Source organism: Psittacula echo, assembly GCF_963264785.1.
Source record: "Psittacula echo genome assembly, chromosome: 1".
NCBI lineage: Eukaryota > Metazoa > Chordata > Aves > Psittaciformes > Psittacidae > Psittacula > Psittacula echo.
Genome location: NC_137735.1, coordinates 115,546,205 through 115,568,656, shown reverse-complemented (window position 1 = coordinate 115,568,656; position 22,452 = coordinate 115,546,205). Strand labels below are relative to the sequence as shown.

The following is a 22,452-nucleotide window of genomic DNA, read 5'->3' as shown; positions in this document are numbered from 1 at the left end:
CCTTCTCTTTGCCAGCTAAGGCTTCCTCAACCTATTCTTTTACATTTTATGCCCCTAATCATTTTGGTATCTCCATGGATCTCCATGTGACCCTGTTTCTTGGCATCCTTGTTACACAGAGAAGCCCGAAAGCAGACATAGTACTGTATGTGGATCTTCATGAGTTCCAAGTAAGGGAAGAAAATAACTTCTCAGTGTACTGTACACTTCTCCTAGTGTAACCCATTCTGCACTTTGTGTTCTTCATGACAAGACACTGCTGGCTCAAGTTTAACAATCAGGTCTTTTTTGGCAGTGCTTACTCTGAAAGTTGATTTCCAATGTGTGCAGTTGCATTCCTCCCCAGAGGCAGAGCTTGGCACTTCTCCCAGTAGAACTACTTCCTCAAGTTTCACAAGGTCTCCTTTGACAGAATTTCCATTATTCTTTAATTCTGATGATGTAGATACAGATCCATTAGATATATACCTCATAATATCATGGCAAAATTGAGGAATCTCTTTGCATTTTATGAGATATAAAAGGAAATGATGCCACAAAGTGACATCTTTGCAACAGTTTATCTGAACAGATTCAGACATTCAGAGCTGAATGAATAGGTTAAATCTGGGGGGGGGGGTCTGTTCATAATTATTGAATTTGTTTATAAAATACTTTGTAAAAACATGTACTGCACTAGGTACAGTAAAAGACAAATAATTTTAAATAAGAATGATGTATTTTCTGTCTTAAATGATTGTTTAATATTGATACCACTTCTATATAATTATTTCTTTGCCATTAGTCTATATTATGTTGCTTTTTTAAAAAGAAAATTGGCTGTATTAGAATGACTTAACAGAATCATCTGAGATTGCTCACTTGAACTGCTTAAGGTTTATAGTAAAATTATATTGAAGTTATACCAATATGTTGCAGATGTGATCTGACTCTATTGAACACTTCTGTTACAGAAGTTATTCACCAAAGCTTCTTAAAAGATTATCTGAAACTTTGGTTTCAAATCATTGACTTGAATTGCAATTAATATTACACAGCTGCGTGGACACCACAACTGATCCATACCAAACCTCAGTTATTGGAAATTTCCCATTATCCAAGTCAGGGCCCAAACCTCAACATGCTCAAGTATGTATGGTTTGCACATATCAAGATTCCAGCCAGCTTTCTCTAGGTCAATTGATTCTGGAAGAATCAACTTAAGTCTTCTGAATGATAATCAGCTGAAAGTCTTGCTGAACATTTAGGACATTAGGAGCTCAGCTTTCAAATTGGGTGTTTGTTCATCAGGCACCCGTCCTGTTATTAGGAACATATGTCTGTCACATAGAAGGATCAGATCTCCAGAAGCTTGAAGAATCTTCAGTAATTGATATTGTTCTGCAGTGTCTCTTTGACTTTCTGACAAAGCTGAATGCCTAAAGTTAACAACAATTTGTTTGAAATTATACTGTTCATACCTCTCCTGAAGTCTTTTACTTCTAAAATGTGCTACAACAGTTTTCATTACCTTATTTAAGAAGGAACCATATTGAATTTTCATATTTCTTTCTGCATGCCTTTTGCAGTTTTACAAGATTCCTTGAATGATGTAAAATCTGAAAGCACTGGTTTAATAATGTCCTGGGTTCAGCAGTAGCAGTCATTTTTCCTCCTTCTTAGTAGCTGTTGCAGCACTGTGTTTTTGACTTTCAGCCTGGGAACAGGGCTGATAACACCGATGTTTAGACTGACCAAGGACTTTGTGAGTCTCATGCTCTGCCAGGGAGGAGGAGAAGCTGGGAGGAAGCAGGGACAGGACACCTGATCCAAACTAGCCAAAGAGGTATTCCATACCACAGCACGTCATGGCCAGGATGTAGAACTGAGAGTTCCCGGAAGGGCTAGAGTACTGCGGGGTGGGGGCGAGGTACCGGTTGGTGAGCGGTTATATTCTCTTCCTTGTTATTTCCTTTATCATTATTGTTATTGGTGGTAGCAGTAGTGATTTGTGTTATACCTTAGTTATTAAACTGTTCTTATCTCAACCCGTGGGAGCTGCATTCTTTTGATTCTCCTCCCCGTCCCTCCAGAAGCGAAGGGAAGAAAGGTTGGGGGGGAAGTGGACTTCGTGGCTCTGATTTACGGCCTGGGCTTAAACCACGGCAAATAATTTTTTCAGAATATTTTGTAGGTTTAGTAAGTGTTAAGTAAGTGCAAATATATAGGACATTTATTTTTGCCTAATGTTTTGACTTTGAAAACAATTTCCTTTTTTAATTATAGAAAATGTCCAATGTAGTATAACAGGTAGAACAGTTATATTTAGAGCTCAGTCCAGCATGTTGCAGAGCACATTATGCATAGACTAGCAAAGAGCTAGACAAGCCCTTCCTTGTCTTCTAGTATGTATGCAGTAGAATTCGGTTTTGTATTTAAATCACCTTGAAAAATGGAAATAAGCTAGTCTATTTAGCTTGTTTGCTTTCACTTTGAGGTTCTTCAGCATCGATATAATGTTTGTTTTCTAAACATGAAAAGAAAATGTTTATACAAAAATATTCCTAGTAGTAAATTAATTCTGTAATTAATGTAATTAAATTCATGTAATTCTGCCTTTAACGAAGGTATTTAAACAAAACATGCAATCTCTGCTTAACCTGTCCTGGATCATATGGGATGTATATTGCTTTCTGCTTGCATATATCTGATTACTAGATTGGGCTCATAAAATAAAAATCTGCAGTGTGGGGAAAAAGATGTATTGAATACAATGACACAAAATATTAAAAAAAGAGTGTAGTTTGCATTGAAATTTCCTAGTTGGCAAACATCATTATGAAGATTTATTTAGAAAAATCTTGAAAATTTGTTTTGAAGTTATTTTGCTTGGAAAATGAGCATCACAGAATCACAGGATGGCTGTGGAAGGGAGCTCTGGAGGTCATCTGGTCCAACCCTTCTGCTAAAGCAGGGCCACGTGGAGCCAGTTGTCCAGCATTGCATCCAGTTGGCTTCTGAATATCTCCAAGGATGGAGACTTCACAACCTTTCTGGGTAACCTCTGCTAATGCTCGGTCACCCTCAAAGTGAAAAAACGTTTCCTGCTCCTTAAAAGGAACCTCAAACATTTCAGTTGGTGCCCATTGCCTCTGGTCTTGCCACTGGGCCCCACTGAAAAGAGCTTGGCTCTGTCTTCTTTGCACACTCCCTCTCAGTATTTATATACATTGATGAAATCCCCCTGAGCCTTGTCTTCTCCCAGGTTGAACAGTCCCAGCTCTCTCAACCTTTCTTCATAGGATAGATTCTCTCTGGTTCCTTAAACATCTTCAAGGCCTTTTGCTGGACTCTCTTCAGTATGTCCAGGCCTCTCTTGTACTGGGGGCCCCAGAACTGGGCACAGTAGTTGAGGTGTGGCCTCACCAGTAGAGGGGAAGGATCCTCTTCCTTGATCTGCTAGCCATACTTCGCCTAATGCAGGCCAGGGTACTGTCAGCCTTCCTTACTACAAAAGCACATTGCTGACTTATGTTCAACCTGGTGTCCACCAGGACCTCTAAGATCTTTTCTGCCAAGCTGCTTGCCAGCTAGGTACTGGTACTCTGCAGGTACTGGTGCATGGGTTTGCTCCTTCCTAGGTGCAGGACTTTGTGTTTCTCCTTACTGAATGACATGAGGTTCCTATCAACCTGTTGAGGTCCCTTTGGTTGGCAGCACGATCCTCTGGTATATCAGCCACTCCTCCCAGTTTTGTATCATCTGCAAACTTGCTGAGGGCTATGGAGACACTCTCAAAGACCTCACTGAAATGTAGGTAGACAACATCCACTGTTTTCCCCAAGTCTACCAGGCAGGTGATTTCAACATGGAAGTGTATCAAGCAGGTCAAGTTTGACTTCCCCTTCGTGAATCCATGCTGCCTACTTCTGACAGTTTTGTTGTCCTTCATGTGCATCAAAATGGTTTCCAGGATAAGCTGCTTCATCAGTATACGATATTAACTATCTTTTGTGCTTCATTTTACTCCCAGCAGAAATAATTCTTCTTTCTTTGGAAAAGACAGATAGTTTAATAACTATATATAAATATATATATATGGTTATATTAATGATGCTCACTTATATAAAAGTTATTTGAAAACAAAAATAACCTGTTAGCTTTTGTACTCTAACTGCTGTCAGATATTGAATAGATTGGTCTTTTATCATCAGGTATGAATCTGAGCTTCCTTATAAGTATTGATTTGGAAGCTAAAGTAAGGGATGTGGAAAGAAGGAAACTGCCAAATTTTTGTTTAGATAAATGTGCCTAGCAACCGATCTTAAGTGTTTTTATTTAGGAAAGCACCAAATAAAATGAGCAACATTTTAAATTGCTGTATCTCTGACTTACTTGATGTCTGCTACTGGTTTGATAACCATATAAACAGAACACTGAAATAAAATTTTAAAATATTTTCTTATATAGATCATTGAGTTCTTAGCTGTCAATAGTGCAAATATATTTTTGTGTGTTTTGCTTTGTATTTTTATATTATGCTGTTTGAAATACGCAAATGGAGGAATATGAGAATGCTTTGTTTGCACTGCAGTGCTGAGCATCCTAATCTTTCTCTGATTGTCTGTGAAGTGCATAGAACGTAGCTCTTTATGGCCAAGTCTGTGTCATTATAAGGAGAGATCTAGGTGGCTTTACATGACGTGGCCTTAATACTCTCACTCATATTTTCTACTGAATTGTTTTCCAAGTAAAATGTCATGCAGCACTGCATTTGGTTGCTATGAAATTATGGCACTTCTTAAGTACTGGGCCCACCCAGCATGAGTCTTTGCTATGTCTTTGAAGAATGCAATTCATAACAACGATATGTTTTACAGTATATTATTTTCTGTTTTAAATGTGTACTTACTTTCTGGTGGTGAATTGTTTTGAAAGAAGTCTTGCTCTATTGTAACTCAGTTTAGATATTACAAGCCTTACATTACCTTTTCTTACTTAGTTGTCATGGCCTCGCACTACAACTGAACAGCTGCTGACAGAAATGTTTGATGGTGTTGCAGCTCAGTTCCTTGCCATCTTGGAAGCTTTGTCTGATAGTAGCAGGGGTGTGTGTCACCCTGTTCCACCTCTTCCAGATGAAACTGAAATTCATGAAGTCATTGCAGAGCTGTTTTTTGCAGGCCTGGAAATCCTCTCAGGTAATGGCATAAGGAAGCTAAAAGGGTATAAAGGGTTTTGGTGAGGAGCCCAGACCTCCATTTTGTTGGGTTTTTTTTTTTTTTTTAATGGTATAAAATAAAGAACTTGCCTAAAGGCATATATTTCATTTTTAACAGTAACACCTGTAAAAGCAGGCAATCTTTCTTATCCTCACAAAATTTAAGATAAAAATATGTATTGCTCTCTGTCATCTATTGTAGCAGTAAAAATCTATACTATTTTTTTCCTATCTTTTCTGAATACAATGGGATTAACTTTCTTCATAAGCAGCCCACACAGTTCTGTGCTTTGCATTTGTGTCTAAAACAGCACTGATAACACACCAGGGTTTTGGCTATGCTGAGCTGTGCTTGCACAGCATCAAGGCTGCCTCTCAAACCCTCCTCCCTGCAAAGGTGAGTACACTGGGGGTATGCATGAGGCTGGGAAAGGACACAGCCAGTACAGCTTACCTGAATTCACCAAATGGCTATTCCATACTATATGACATTATGCTCAGCAATAAAACCTGGGGCTAAGGGACAGGTTGGGGCAGGACATTAGTGGTTATGGCGTTTGGCTTCCGAAGCAACTGCTAGACATCTTGAGTACTTGCTTTCCAGGAAGTGGCTGGATATTTGCCTACCTATGGGAAATAGTGAATAAATTCCTTTTTTTGCTTTGCTTGCACAGTTTTTGCTTTACATATTAAACTGTCCTTATCTGAATCTTTTACACCTTTTTTATCCTCCTATCCTGTTGAGGAGGGGGAGTAAGAGAGCAGCTGGGAGGGAGTCTGAAAGCCAGACAAGGTCAACGTGCCATGGTGTTTCATGTTGTTTTGGGTTTTTTTTTCACCCCAAAATCACTCAAAGTTAGATTTCAAAATTTGAGAAAAACACTGGACACGGTGATTCCTTCTAAAAATTTTTTTTCTCAGCTCTGGACTGAATGTAGCCATAGGTATAGGGATATTTTGTTGATAAAAGAATATATGGAGAACTAAGTACACTTCAGAATTGTATTTTCTTGATACAATTACTGGCTAATTGCAATCTAACAAATTAAATACAGTATAAACTGATTTAATGATTGTCTAAATTAAAGGTGGAGTGACTGGTACTGGTGTTCAAGGAAGTAATTTTGGTATAATTAATGCATCATCAACCCTTCTGCAGTTGATACTAACAGGTAAACCAGCTTTGAATTGTCAATGAATTCTGTACCTAATGATGCAAATGCTTGGTGAGCAGAGTTAATTTTCATGTTAGTATCAGTTCTATGCATAAAGGGACTGCAAAATGCTATCCTCTTTGTGTAAGATGTGCCTGTTTATATATATAATGTTAAGACATTCGAAAGGGATTACGTACAGGTGTCATTACAATTTTCTTAACACAAGTATTTTTTAAGTAATGTATAGTAATATATGGACATTGTAATCAGATAGTGCTCAGCATAGCAGTTCATCTAGAAATGGTAATGCCCCTAAACAATCAGTCAGATGCCAAATTCTATGATGATGTCCTGGTACATTTTACGGAAAAGAAGTGGGATGCAGTAAACAGAAGGACTGTTACAAGCTTGTTGAGATCCTTGGACTGATAATTTTGCTGCTTTGGAAAATTACAGCTGCCCCTTACTAAGTTAATACTGCTAATGTCTGTTAGCCAAGTGACAATGTGCCCAGGTGATATGACAATGATGTGGCATATTCTTAGGAATGCAGAACCCTGATGAATTTATTAGCTAGGACACATGCTTAGAGTCTCAAGGACCAGGAAGTCTCTTTTCTGCCTTAATGTGACTTAGATAAACTTGAAGAGTAAGAAAATAGACTCCCTATGTGTACATGCACTTTTTCTGATACAGTAATGAGAAATGCTCACCTATCTCCCAAGAAATTGTTCATTTCTCTATTCATCTTTTTAAAACTAAGTTTCTGGTAAGAAGGATCATTATGGGGTGATAGCCAAGTTTAATCTCTTCCTGCAACAGAAAGAACTAGATCTTGATGTTCTCTATACAGGTACATTAATATTAATAATAGTACAACCTCTTTGGAATGTAGCAGGACATTGCAGATACATCATTAAAGCATAGATATTGCAGCAAAATAATAAAGCTGTTGTATCTTGTAAAGCTATTAAAACATCCTTCAAGATTATGCTGACTGTTCAAAAACATGTGGAGTTTCATCTTTGTATTTATCAATGCCCAAACTATTAAATTAAACTCTGAAGTGTGTGTACGTATATATACACAATATATATTGTATATATACAATTCAATACAATATATATAATATATAATATATAATGTTATATAATATATATAATATATATATACACAATTCAATACAATACATACTCTCTATATATATATAAAAAAAACCCAGATAAAATATTTTTGTCATCACTGCAGGAGAAAATGGGGTGTCTGGAGATGCTGCTGTGAAATTCATAAAACTGGCTTACAGCTATGAAAAATGGGATGTGTTTGCTTCTGCTATTGAATTTGTTGTTAATTTTCTTCAGGTAATATGGGTGCTATTTAGACATTCCTTATGTAGTCTTTTCCTATCAGGGTAAGGAAGAGTATTCAAAGTACATATTTTTAAGACAAATGGGGTTTTTTTTGTTGTTTTTTGGGGGGTGGGGGAGGTTTGTGGGTTGTTTTATTTTTTTTCTTCTCAATTAGGCTCAAGATGATCCAACATGGAAGAAAGCTGCAATGGAGCTCAAACTTCTTACACTGATGCAATCTTTACGATTTCCAAGAAAATTTAAGCGTGTTTTTTCTGTTAGTGAAAGTAATACCAAAGAAGCTAAGATGTCTGATGGTTCTGAAAAGAAGCAAACGTTTGTGGGTGAGTGTTGTTCAGCTGTGTTTGCATTTCAAATGTTTTTGTTGCAAGAAATGTTGTTTATTATTTAATAACTATGTAATATGTTGTATGCAGTATTCTATGACCAAAAAAAAAAAAAAAATAGCAATTGAGAAACTGCCGCTATTGAATTCTCTTCAGTTTTCTTTTGCCAAAGCATGACTTCATACCATTTCCTTCAAGTATGAAAATGCATGACGTACTTTAAGCATACATCAAGTTATATGCAAAGATGTAAAATGAATGGATGTTTTCAGATAGGTTTTCAGGAAAAAAGTGAAATAAACATTTTGACTTCCATTTGTATGTTCTTACACTTCATTCATGTAAAATTTCTTTTCATTGAAGCAAGAAAAACTTTTTAAAGCAACTGTAGTTTAATTTATGACATTCCAAAAACCTGCAAATATCTCAAAAACTTTCTCTTTCCAAAAGTAGAAATGCATACTTTTCACAAAAGTGAATAAGCTTGGGAATATCCGTCCTGTTTGTATTTACTATTTCTTAGACCATGTTATCTGCTGGCATAAATTTGTAGTCAATTCACTCATGTTTTCAAGCATAGGCTTGCAAATAAAAATAACATCTTACCTTTCCTTGTTCCTTTTTTAATAAACATTGAGTATAGGGGGTTCCTTAAAGTCTGGAGAGCCTTCTCATGATCTTATCACTTTGGCAACAACCCTGTTTTCCTGTGTCTCCACATCTAAGCAGGTAATAACCGAATTAGAGACATTTCTTCTCAATGAATCACTTAATCTGCAATAAATGCATATAATTAAAGACCAAAGGAACCAGTTGCATGGTTAACAAATTGCAAGGATATGAAAAATGAAAAAAAAAAAAAACCTTATAAAATTCAATCAATTTGTGGTTTTGCTTTTGTTTTAAAATAGTAGTTTCAATTATTATTTTTTTTTAAATCAGTGCTATGTAATCAGGCTACTTTAAAAATGCTTAAGAGAGATTAAATCTCTTGGAAGACCATAGGGCTAATTGCACATTTCAGCTAATCAAGCAGAGATAGAATTTCTTTAAGTATATTAGATTTAGGAGGGCAAATATGCTCACCTGTAGAAAACACTTCTGCAATATTTGTAGAAATGGGAGCACCTACCCTGAGGAATGATATTTTTTTACAGAGCAGTATACCAGCAATTTAAAGTAAATTCTCACTGCAGACAAACAAACAAGCAGTAGCAACAACAAAACCGTAGAGGGTGGGACTTTTTGTGCTGAAGTCTCTACTAAAGAATAATCCCATTATATATCTGATGGTTTATTCACAGAGTAACCACCTTTAGCTTACTTGCTCAAACTGAGATTTTCCTTAATTGCTACTGTGAGGGGAAAAAAAACCACAGTGCAATGTCTCCTCTAGCATTTACATAAAAATACTTTGTGACCCAAAAGACTATTGAATTTTTTTCATTAGAAAAAAACCTATTCTGCTAACATGTTTTATGTCTTAACTGCAAATTATTTTTTTTTATATAATTTGAATATTGCCCCAGTGTATAACTGGGGCACATACATTTTTAGCTTTAGCATATTATTTTTAGTCAAAATATCGTGCCTGTGAGGTAGTTATACCTTTAGATAGAATGACTTCTCATTATTTTTACATGACCATTGTATCATGGTGGCAGGTTACCTGGATTTAAACTCTCCTAATTCTCCTACACTTTTCCACAAATCACCTTGGTACATAATCTGTCCAGGGAAGAAAGAGAAATTCTTCCCTGATTAACAGAGAATTCACTGATGGTGAAGTTAGATGATACAGCTGAGGGAATTAACAGCTTGCTGCCACCAAATGAGTGGCAAAAGTCATCTTGATTTACTTTTTCTTCAGTCTTTTTCTTCCACACTTCTCAATAACAATATTGCTGAAATCTTACACTCATACACGCACTAGTGAGGATGTAGCAGGCTTGAGTTTCATTCCACCTGAGATACTAGTCCAACTCTCATATGAATGGTGTTAAAATGTGCACCGATCCTTGATCTCCCTTGAGAATGAATTTAACAAAGTGTAGAAGGACACTATTGCCTTTTAAAATGTGTTAATTGCCATGTTAATTGAATAGAGTTTTGAATTTGTTAATTATTCTCTTCACAAGGTACAGATGTGTTTTAACATTTCTTTCAGTTAGATATTCCAGTCCAATCTTTTCTCTAGTTTTTTAAGTTGTTCATTGCTGCTCCTTTGTTGGAGATGCACCAACCACTTATGGAAGTACTCCGTATGTGCAAAATGAAACCTCCTAATTTAGATCTTCTTTTCCAAATATTTAAATACTGTAATAAAAGAAATACTATAATAAAAAGAATGAACCTGTTAAATTACATTATTTAGTTTCCCCAGAATGTATTTACTATTATAACATTTGACAGATAGTTAGTTTGCTTGTCTCTCCCATGTAATTTTCATCTCACTGCATTTCTTGTCTGTGTTACTTTTAATAAAAAAAAGAAATTAAAAATATCCACTTCTAAACCCACTTGCATTGTTGAGAGAAGAAAAGCTTGGGTGGTCTACCAGAAATTACTTCTTAAAAAATATTTCTTAAGCTCTCAGAATGTTGTCACCCCTGATAAAAAAGTTAAATATGATAATAGTTTATTTATTTGAAACCCTTTGAAACTGTTTATATACTGAGTGTTTTGAGAGTGTTTGCGTACATACTTCTTTCTACAATTACACTGGTTTTTTTTCTTTCCAGAATATCCAACCTGATGAAGAAATTCTTGTTGATGTAATAATGTTTTTGTGGCAGAAGTGTAAATCAGGACTTGAGCAAATCCATATGAGTGGAAATGACTACTTGAAATATATCCATAAATACAAAGCTTACCAAGTACTCCTTTATTATAATCTATTTCTCTTAATATGAATGCATTCTGTTATAGTAAAGAGAAGATAAAACGTTGGTATCCAGTCTAAATACATTTCCTCATGGTAAAATGCAGTAAATCTTCTTTACTGGTAACATAAATTGCATGTACACTTTGAACACACTGTGTTTCCATATGTCAGTATCAAAACATCTCTTAGCCTTTTCCCAGTAAAGTCACCCATACTCTGCCAGTGGACCATGGTGGAAAGAAGCTGAAATAGAGAAAGCATTCAGGCATGATCTAAGACGAAGCATTTGTTGTGTTGTGTTGAAAATAGCAATATATTTCGAGAAAGTACCCTAGACTGGTTGAACAAAGTGAAAAAAACTTACACCCAAAGAGAAGGGAGATGGGGTATAGCACATGGCGCACTGGATAGAGCCACAGCCTTACTTGAACTTCTCCCGAGACTGAGAGGCTCTTGGGGAAATGCAGTCTTCTGAAAGATAATTTACACTAGTTTCTCTGGGCTGCCAGTTTATGTGGTCCTGATCGCTATAGTAAAATTGTTCAGAGATTCATCAGAAGATAGCATACAGTTTCTTTCCTCTGTGTATGCAACAGGAGCATTCAGATCTCTTTTATACAATTTAAGTAGGATGATATAGGCATAAATGAAAGGCAGATGATCAAATCTGCTAGAAGGCTATGACAAGGTATAAAAGCTGTGCCCATAGAACAAAATAATAAATAAAAAAAATAATAATATTCTAAAATTTAAAAAGTCTGCTGCCTGCAGAAATAGGGGCTTTGGAGCAGCATAAACTCAGCATTTTAGTCTGGTGGCATTCAAAATAAGAAGCCAAATCCAAGAAAGGAGTTGTGTTCATGTTCATGAATCTTTGTAAACAATTTTGAATGCAGAACCCTGTCTACCTCTGTAATATATAAATCTCTTTCAAAACTTTGTTTTAACTCTGTCTTGCTTTTTCTTTATTTTCTCTCCCCCATTTTTAGTGGGTTCATATACTCTGGATAATAAATGAAGTAATTCAAAAGAGCAGCATAGCAAACACTAATGTTGTAATGCTTGCAGAGGTAACCTTACGTCTAACTGCAATATTGGAAAACATAGCTGATTCTGCAAGTAAATCTAAGACAAAAGCAGGTAAAGCTTTCAATAAAAATTTTGTTGTCTCTCAAGAATGACTTTCAAGATTGGCACTTTGACAAATGTACATAGTCAAAAGTTATTGTAAAGAGATTGTTGAGGATGGTATAATAATTTTTTTGTATACACAATTTCATCCATAATCAGAGCTAAAAAACCCTGGTTTTCGAAGGCTTTATGCCTTATTCTCTTGCATTTCCAGTTATACTGAAGTGACCCCATTTTGAATCACATCTCTTATGAACTAACCCTCCCCAGATTTTCTATATGTCTCTTAGTCCCTTCAGATCCCTCACGTGTTCTTTAAAAATTGGCTGGGTAGAAGGCATTATGCGCTTTGGCTCATTTGGAGCATTCAAGTGCTGATTGACTGGTGGTAGGCTAAACAGAAGAGGGTAATATTGAGGCCATACTGAAGCTTTGCTTTTATTGGGTCATTAATTTGCATCACTTATCCTCACAAGTCTTGATTTTTGTATAGGAATTCAATTGTCTTTGTAATTTAACTTGGCTGTCATTATTAGGATTTAATGCAATCACAATCACATTAAACAAATTCCCTTCCAAAAGCTGACCAATGTTATAAAATATGAATATTTAGACATATAAAAAGTCTATGTTTATGTAGATGTAGATGAAATATGAATAATAATTCTCATAAAAGTTTTACGGTAACTAGAGAGTAGATTTTAAGGACCCTTTTAGAGTGTATCTGGAAACAGAAGAGAATGAAAATGCCTTTTGTTCATTTGAAAGTAAGAAAATATTAGCATGTTACTATTCTTTATAAAGGTAAGAGTAGGTGCTGTTTTCTGTGATGTTATGAAAACCATTCAATTCTGATGGAGATTGGATGAATCCTCAGTTTAGCATCACTGTAATTAAATTATTTTTCATTCAGGTTAAATATGTCTTTTTGGAGGAAAAAAAAAGCTGAATAGATAGGAGCCACTGGTCAAAACAGGGTAATAAATAGCCAATCAAGCACACATTCATGCTGAGAAGTCTTTTTACTGAATCATAGAATCATAGGATAGTTAGGGTTGGAAAGGACCTTAAGATCATCTAGTTCCAACCCCAAAAAGAATGAATACTGACTGAATAGAAATTTTCTTATTTATGAGAAAGAGACAATGAATAAGCAGAAATAAACAGGCACAAGTGGCGCAGAAGTGGCGCAAAAGTGGCGCAAAAGTGGCACAAAAGTACAAGAATTGGTTGTCCGTCTGAGAGGGCAAAAATCAAATTTATTTCAGCAAAGAAGTAAAATTTTGACAGGCTAGTGGGCTGTAACCAAGAACAAGGAAACTGCTTCCTCTGTTTGGGCTGCTTCTTCTTATTTTGGAAAGGAAAACACAATTCTGGATGCACTTCTTATAATAAAAAATAATTTAAACAATCAAAATGAATGTTAAAAGGATGATAATACCTTTTCAAGGACTATTAAATTGAAATAGTATGTATTATAAGAATATGACCTCATATATTTTGAAATTCTCACATAAGTTAAATTAGCATTGAAACCACTGTGAAATTGATAACAATAGATTTGAATTGATTTAAAAATGGAAAGTTAGTGTGAATGCTACAACAATGTGAGGAACTGCAAAATGAGTCTAAGTTTCATTGGCCTGGATATAATATTACTGTGAAATATAGGGTACATTTAAAAATCCTACATTATTGCATAATCACATACTGAATTAGTATAATTATATATATGTAGCTATTATGTTTAAACTCTGAAAAGCTTTTGGTGAAACAATATCATTATCTCTCCTAGTCAAGTACTGAAGAACAGAATTATTGCCAGACTCTTAACCTAGTAGTAGTGCTAATTAAATGGTACTAATATTGTCTGAATATATTTCTTTTTCATTTCTTTTCTTCCTATAAATAAGGAAAAAGAAATGCCTCTCTCTTGCAAGATGAAACCTGTGATATGCCTGAAATACTGATGGTAATGTCTAATTCATTTATATTAATACAATGTTTCTTAATAGCATAAGAACTTATTTCTGCTTTGTATTTAGTTTTATAGAGCTGAGTTTCACACCTTCATGCTAGTGCAGAGGAAAAAAGCAAAGATATATTTTTTTCAAATGAAATAAAATCTGAAAATTTTCCTGTAATCTTTTTTAGTAATCTGTGATATGGAAAAAGTTTACTTTGAAACTTTTTGTTTACAGCATCATCATATTGATTTCTACTGTACACTCTTTTCTTATACCAATGTATAGTATAAGCTTTAAATGGTTTAATTGTACATTTTTTTAAAGTTCATGTGAACTTTAATCCTAACAGTAATAGAAATAATACCAACAATAACAATACTGATAATTATAATAATAGAAAACAATAACAACAACAACAAACCAACTCAGAAAACACAAGTAATGCACAATACAGTTGCTCACCACACACTGACTTGATACCCAGCTTGACCCAGGCTGCGATCAATCCTTTCCCCGTAACTCCCCTCAGTTTATACACTGGGCATGACATGCTGTGGTGTGGAATACCCCTTTGGCTAGTTTGGGTCAGGTGTCCTGTCTCTGCTTCCTCCCAGCTTCCCATGCCCCTCCTCACTGGCAAAGCATCAGACTCAAAAGTCCTTGATCGGAGTAAGCATTATTGAGCAACAACTATAACAGTGGTGCATTATCAGCATTGTTCTCAGACTCAAGCCAAAGCACAGCAGTGCGCCAGCTATTGGGAAGGAGAAAAATAACTGTTACAGCTGAAGGCAGGACACCCTGTCTTAATATTTACACACATGAAGAATCTTTAATTCAGCAATATTCTACTTAAATGTGTTGTTTTCTAAAAAAATAGTGTTTTCTTAAAAGCATCTAATGGAACACTGAAAAACTGCTTGTGAAAAATAGCATTTGTCAACTCAATTCTCACTTGGAGTATTGTGTGCAGCTCTGGTGTCCTAAACATAAAGAGGACATGAAACTGTTGGAGCATGTCCAGAGGAGGGCCACGAGGATGATCAGGGGACTGGAGCACCTCCCCTATGAAGACAGGCTGAGAAAGTTGGGGCTGTTCAGCCTGGAGAAGAGAAGGCTGCGTGGAGACCTCATAGCAGCCTTCCAGTATCTGAAGGGGGCCTACAAGGATGCTGGGGATGGACTATTCATTAGGGACTGCAATGACAGGGCAAGGGGTAATAGGTTCAAACTTCAACAGGGGAAGTTTAGGTTGGATATAAGGAAGAAATTCTTTACTGAGAGGGTGGTGAGCCAGTGGAATGGGTTGTCCAGGGAGGTTGTGAATGCTCCATCCCTAGCGGTGTTCAAGGCCAGGTTGGACAGAGCCTTGTGTGGCATGGTTTAGTGTTAGGTGTCCCTGCTCGTGGCAGGGCGGTTGGAGCTAGATGATCTTAAGGTCCTTTCCAACCCTAACTATTCTATGATTCTACAAAGTTCAGCTTCATTCTGCTACAAGCTAACTCTTTGAGTTAGTAAATTGTTTTTGAGAGCTGAAGGAAAATCAATTCTAAATTAATTAAAATGAATTGAAGTTTAAAACACTGATACTAGTATACGAAAGCATGGGGAGCACTGCCTATGGAACGATTACTTGACAGAATTTAAACTGCAACAGTTAAAAACAATAGCACTTCGCTTTTGATAGTCCACATTATAACTTTCAATGCTACTATCAAATAAAATGTGTTTCTGTGTGTTTTCACATCAGAAAAGTTCTACAGAACAATTACAAATTGCTTATGAAATTCTTGAAAAAGCAATTGATGGAGTGAACACATCTCACTTAATGACCCTTCTACCAGATGGAAAGTCGATATTTGACAACTGCTGTAGAAAGGTAAAAAGTCTACAAAAAGCTACACTGCAATGAAATCTATAAATAATATATTGGATTTTGATGACATGAAACTTTTATTTTCTTCATACTTAGGAACTTTGCATTATCAAATGTACCTCATCTTTCTGCCCCATGTGAGAAAAGAATAGAAAAAAAAATCTATGTGTAGCAGAAATAGCATTTTTCTCTTTCAGCAATACTCTATTAGGCTTTTGTTGCCATTTTCTTTTGGAAATAATTTGTAGCTTTATCTAATAAGATCAAAGCAGAAATCTCATGTTTATTGCTTGCAATTTTATTAAAATTAATTTTTGCTGTTGAAGGTTGTTCAGATTTTCTAAATATCACTCTACACCAACATGATCTTTATTTTTTGTGGACTGGTAACACAATAAACCAATTTTTTCTGCAGTTTCACATTGATTATTAATCCGGTTTCCTACTGATTCTCAGGTTTTGTCAAACATTCTTTGTCCATGATTCATTCTTTCTCTGTCTAGTCATTCTCCTTCCATGTTTTCTGGAATGACTGCGTATTACACAGATATGACAAATATCAGCGTTTTTCAGTTTACTGAAATAATAATATGAATGTCAATATAAATATAGTAAGTTAAGTAAGAAAAGTTTCTGTTTGCTTAATTGCCTCTCTTATTTATCAGGTGGACTCAAATGATCAGAATTTGAATTCTGTTTTGGGATGTGCTAATAATAACACAGGAACAGGTGATAGTTTTGTAATGGATTTACACTTGGAGCTCATTCAGGCTCAACATCGAGTAGCTGTGAAACTTCTTAAAATGACACAAGGTACGTAAATTATTTTCATAGCTTGATTAGAGTCCTTTGTTAATATATTTTGTAATACTAAGAAATAAAGGAGTATCTTCTTTCTGTAGAGGAGCTGATGTTGGGAGTGCAGAAATAATATACTGAATTTGCAGAATCTAGATTTACCACATGATACTAGTCTCTAACCTCTGCTCAATCAATGCGAGTTAAACTTTGCTAACAATGACTGAATTTGGTTCCTAGGCAGTTTGTTGTTGTTTTTCCGTTATAACATTAACTGTTACAGTGCTAGTATGGAGAACTGGGGGATGCACTGCAGATTTTCTTTTTTTCCATAATGTTAATTTTCTCTGTAGAGAATGGCTTGAATATTTTATTCAATGCTTTTTGTAATCTGAATTTCTACTCCTGTGAAGTTGTCCTTATCTCTTCCCAGTCAGCAGATATCCCACTCTTGCCAAATGCCTTCTGAAAAAAAGACCAAAACAACTCTACTTGGTCTCCCATTCCTGTGTTTCTAGCTAGTATTTGACAATATAGAGCTTCCCTGTGCATTGCTCCCAGTGATTAGACAAGATCCCTCTTTTCCTGTGATGTTAGTATAACTAGTGGCATGATCAGTCCAAGAAATTCTGCTTGAACCAAAGAAAAGAACATGAGATGGAGCAGAGCTTTACTACAAAATTACATATTAACCCCTCTCACTGAAATTTTCTCAAGAGAACTATAAATAACTCAGGATTTCCTTCCCACATAGATGCCCAAAAGGATGATAGAAATCATAAGTCTAGCAAGTTTCGTGTGAAGGATATTGAAGGTTTACATTATTTAACAGGTAAGGCTTATTAATTAAGATTCTAGAAGTAAATTATTGCTGCTGTTTTATAAACGTCTTAAAATATCCTTTTACAGAGGAATTTATAATGGGAAAAATAAAAAAGAATAAGCTGTCCAGAGCAATCTTTTTGATGCAAAAGGCTGTACAGAAGTTCCCTACAGAGTTAACCAGTTCTTCCCAAAGGCAGCTACTGGAGGTAAAAAAAATAATCTTATGGTAAAAATTCTTTATCACAGTTTTTCATGTTTTGTACAATTAAGACTTGGAATACTCCTTACAAAAATAGGACAAATGGAAGGAACTTGAGGGACATCAGGTGTTTTGTAACTTCTGTTGTCAAATTTTCCCTGAGAAGTTGCGTTATGATGAGAGAATAAAGTGAATTAAAAAAATGACAGAGCACATCCCCAAATTTTGTGCACACATGAAGATTGCAGAAAATCTGAAAGAAGATCTGATCTCTCATTCTACACCTAATCACCTGGACTTTGCAATTATGAACCCGTGCTTTGCCAAAATGTCATGCAGTTTTCCTTCTTCTCATTGCAAACTTCAACATCCTATTTTCAGCATATTTTAATTATATGTTCAAATAATGTCATGGTTTAAGCCCAGCTGGCAACCCAGAACCATGCAGCTGCTTACTCACTCCCCCCCTGTTCCTTCCCCCACTCCTGGAGGGATGGGGATTAGAATCAAAAGAATGTGACTCCCACGGGCTGAGACAAGAACAGTCCAGTAACTAAGGTATAACACAAACCACTACTGCTACCACCAATAATAATAATGACAAGGGAAATAACAAGGGAAGAGAATACAACTGCTCACCACCCGCTGACCGATACCCAGCCCGACCGAGCAGTGATCTAGCCCTTCCGGGAAACCACCCCCAGTTCTAAATCCTGGGCATGACGTGCTGTGGTATGGAATACCTCTTTGGCTAGTTTGGGTCAGGTGTCCTGTCTCTGTTTCCTCCCAGCTTCCCCTCCTCCCTGGCAGAGCATGAGACTCACAAAGTCCTTGGTCAGAGTAAACATGACAGCAACAACTAAAAACATCGGTGTTATCAGTGCTGTTCTCAGGCAAAACCACAGCACCGCATCAGCTACTAAGGAGAAAAATGACTGCTACTGCTGAACCCAGGACAAATAATTATCCTTCTGGAGCTGAACAGTGCTTGTTTCATAAAAAGCAAATCCATGCCTTTATTTTCATGATTCTGTGTTGAGAATTCTGCCTTTTTTATTGTAGAACATCCAAGAAGTCTATATAGAATTACTTGTATCTTCTAGTCTTTTCTACTGTACACCTTACCATGAAGAAGTTTAATTTTTAAGGAAGCAATGAAGTTTCCAGTTGCCAATTGTAGAAGTTGAGTGGTTATGCGAGGCAAAGTCAGTCCATGTCTTTCTCTTTATCTAGTATCTTTCCTTGAACATTTCTCACTAGGGTGGATACCACCCTAACCTAAAGTGGTGGGAGGGGAGGCAATTGGGGTGAAGTGAGGGCCTGTGCAAATGGTTAGCTATGTGGCGTAATTAAGGCTCTATTAAATCTCAGCTCTTTGTTTCGTTATAAATCTATGGCTAGTTTTTGGTCATTTTTGGACATGAGATACAAGGTTTATTCAATCTCTGATCTAGGCTGGTATGGTTGTTCATATAGCCTTGTAAATGTATGAGAACAGAAACAAGGAACTGCTAAGGTTTAAGTTTATAGGACTGTCCTGAATAAACTGAATGACCTGTTTATCTTTCAGACTTGTGCATCTCGAAATTAATCTGCATATGTAAGGCTTACACAAGATACCATTCATCCTAATTTAGGATGTAAAATTATATCAAAATCTATAAAAGTTTTCTACATAGCAGTGAATTTTTGTAAGATCAATCATTTGAAAACCATTTGTATCTATTAAATCTGTTGGATTGTTATGGTTTAATAATTCTCCATTTTGTTTTAATTTAAATCATAGGAAGCACTAACTTTCATTGAGCAAGTTGAAGCTGAACAAAGTGCATTGTATCACAGTCTCAAAGAAGCTATGAGCAGCAAGAAAAAAAGCAGGACTCCTCCTCCTCCTCTATTACTTTCTAGATCACATCGCTGTATGACATTTAAACCAGCCCCCTTCTCTTCAGATATTCAGGTAATGTTTTTCATTATGACTGTGTAAGAAATAACTAAACAATATGTAAGCAAGCAAAAGTTGTTTCAACAGCGCTATCCCATTACACTCTTCTCTGTTGTTCTTGAGAAGAGTATTTTATTCTGACTTAATTAAGTATGCTCTTTTTTTTGACCCCTGTGAGTCAATTGTGACTCACTGTTTTGATCTTCACATTTGCATGACACTTTCTTCATCTCATGCTTAATGTTCCTTGGTGCTTCTATCATATAATATTTATTCTACTTGTTGAAAGCTCATTCTCTCATTTAGGGGCTGACATACTCCTAGTTACCCTCTGAAGCAATGCAAGGATGTTGCATCATGTGATGCAAGAAGGTACTGCACTAAAGACTCTGTTAATGAAGTGCTGAAGTGTCATAGTTCAGGTAGAAAAATCTGCTTTCTGTTGAACATACAGAACCATGGAACTACTAAAGCCATAATGGATTTTAGGAGAAGTCTCTAGTCCAACCTTCTGCTCAAAGTAGGGTTGGCTGTGAAATTAGAATGAGTTGCTCAGGGCTTTATCCAGTCAGTTCTGAAAACCTTCAAGGATGGAGTCTGAACAGCTTCTCTAGGCAACCTGCTCCAACAGGCCAACTTGTTCATGGTAAAACTTTTTTCCTTATGCACAGTTGGAATCTCTCTTGCTTTGGTTTATGTCTGCTGTTTTTCATCCTTCTACCATGTGCTACTGTGAAAAGCCTGGCTACATCTTCCTCACTTGCTTGCAGGCATTCAAGGGTAGGTTCCCCTGAAACTACCTCTTCTCCAGCCCAGCTCCTTCAGCCTCTTCTTGCAGGGCTAGTGCTCCAACTCCCAACCATCTTGGTGGCCACCATCTTGGTGGTCTCTCTAGTTGTGCAACATTTCTTGTAATGATGAGGGGCAGGAGGGAAACTGACCATGGTATCTAGATGTAATTTAATAAGTGCAGAGCAGAGGGGAATAATCACATTCCTCAATCTCCTAACTGTATGTCTGTTAATACAGTTTGAGAAGCTTTGAGGCTGCTTTGCTCCCAGACACTCCACTGGCTCATGTTCAGCTTGCTGTCTGACATGACTCCCAGATCCTTTTGTGCTGATCCCCAGTCTACCAGCCTGTGTCCTTGCAAGGGATTCTTCCTTCCCATGTGCAAGACTTTGCATTTGCCTTTGTTAAAATTCATGAGGTTCCTGTTGGCCCATTCCTCTGGACATTCTAGAACCTCCTGAGTAGCAGTCCTGCCCTCAACAGTATCAGCGGTTTCCCTCAATTTAGCATCATCTGCAAACCTGGTGAGTGTGTGCTCATTTTTTTTCCTCAGGTCTTTGCTAAAGACATTAAACAGGGCAGGTCTCAGGACAGTCCATTGCAGTGGTCCACTTATTACCACCCTGCAGGTGGATTTCATACTGATTTTGCAAGCTTCTTCAAAATAATGTGCTTAAACCGAGTAGAAACTCAAATTGTATTAACTGTGGTAAGAATGTTTCTGTCAACAGTGCTTTTATAACTTGCAGTTTTATTGCAGTTTGATGAGGAAATTTAAAATAAATTAATTAAGGAAAAGTTTTTAATTTTTATTCCTAATGAACATTAAATTTTGAAACAATAAATTCTTTAAAGAGCAACAGTTCATCTGTTTCATTTTATTCAATACAGTTGAGCTAATGTAACATATTTGGCCACTAGATAGCGCAATGCTATTATTAGTCTTGTAATTTGCTCTCAGAATTTACTAACTGGGTACTTAGGATTTAATTAGCTGCTTAGGATAAATGGATACTTAGGATTTAATTAGACATATATAGTTCTTGTAATGGAAGTCAAAGTTGCTAAAATTTCCTGATCTTTAAATTGCTCATTTGCTGAAAATAATCTCTTCTATTTCAATACCTCCTTCTGAAAAAGTCAGGATTCACCGCAAGAAAAATCATGTGTATTACAAGAAAAATATTTTAGCTGTACAGAATTTTTATGTGTTGAAAAATTACTTAATCTGCCAAACCTCAGGTCTGTTTAACTGTCTACTGAAAGTAAATTGGTAGTACAACTTTTAGCAGAAGTCTAATGCAAGTTTAATATGTCTAACTTATGAAATTCATCTTCCCAATTCTGCAGAGATGAAATAAAAATTAGTTTCCATGTTTGATCTTACTGGACATGACTGAGCCGTGATCCAGGACTGCATGATCACATTATTCCTTGGTTAAAGATATTGAAAGTGTAGGTGATACACCCAGTGAGATTATCAGCAGCTCAGTGGCATTAAAAAACCACTGATTTCAATACGAACTAAAACCATGGCTTGTTTAGGAAATATTACTGCATTACATCGTATCTGCATTTCTGTTGTCTGCTTTTAGGGATATGTCCTCATGTCATTTGCAGAATTAGATCCTGATGTCAGCTTTAGATGAATACCATTGCAAGGATCAAATAACGAACCTAGATGAGTTTAAGTCTAGAGGGTGACCTGTAGAGTTTATGCTTTGGGATAGGTTTGAGGCTGTTTTCACAAAATTAGTACATTCTACATAAGCAAAAGTTGGATACTGTTATGTATCAACTCATTTTGTTCTCCTTTTCTTCAAAGGTTTCGTGGTACAGTATTTTTGGCTCTGTAGCAGGAGGAAGTAATGTGAAAGTAAGGTTAAATAATGATAAACTTCGAAATGCAGGAGAACAGGTATGACAGAGGTAAAACTCCTCTAGGGCATTCTCTCTCCCTTAAAAAAACCCCCCAACTTTCT

At 36.2% G+C, this 22,452-nt stretch overlaps 1 protein-coding gene across 1 annotated transcript in view; it reads left to right on the top strand.

Annotated features, from left to right (window-relative positions):
- The window catches only part of CFAP54 (cilia and flagella associated protein 54), a gene marked incomplete at its 5' end in the record, with an annotated part of 122,449 nt that overhangs the window by 19,236 nt on the left and 80,761 nt on the right, over positions 1-22,452 (top strand). The window contains 14 exon segments of the mRNA XM_080610036.1: positions 4,982-5,180; positions 6,289-6,372; positions 7,606-7,718; positions 7,882-8,050; positions 8,697-8,782; positions 10,795-10,929; positions 11,927-12,077; positions 13,982-14,040; positions 15,786-15,914; positions 16,577-16,724; positions 17,464-17,541; positions 17,619-17,740; positions 19,520-19,693; positions 22,296-22,388. Coding sequence (XP_080466162.1) covers positions 4,982-5,180; positions 6,289-6,372; positions 7,606-7,718; positions 7,882-8,050; positions 8,697-8,782; positions 10,795-10,929; positions 11,927-12,077; positions 13,982-14,040; positions 15,786-15,914; positions 16,577-16,724; positions 17,464-17,541; positions 17,619-17,740; positions 19,520-19,693; positions 22,296-22,388 — 1,740 coding nt within the window.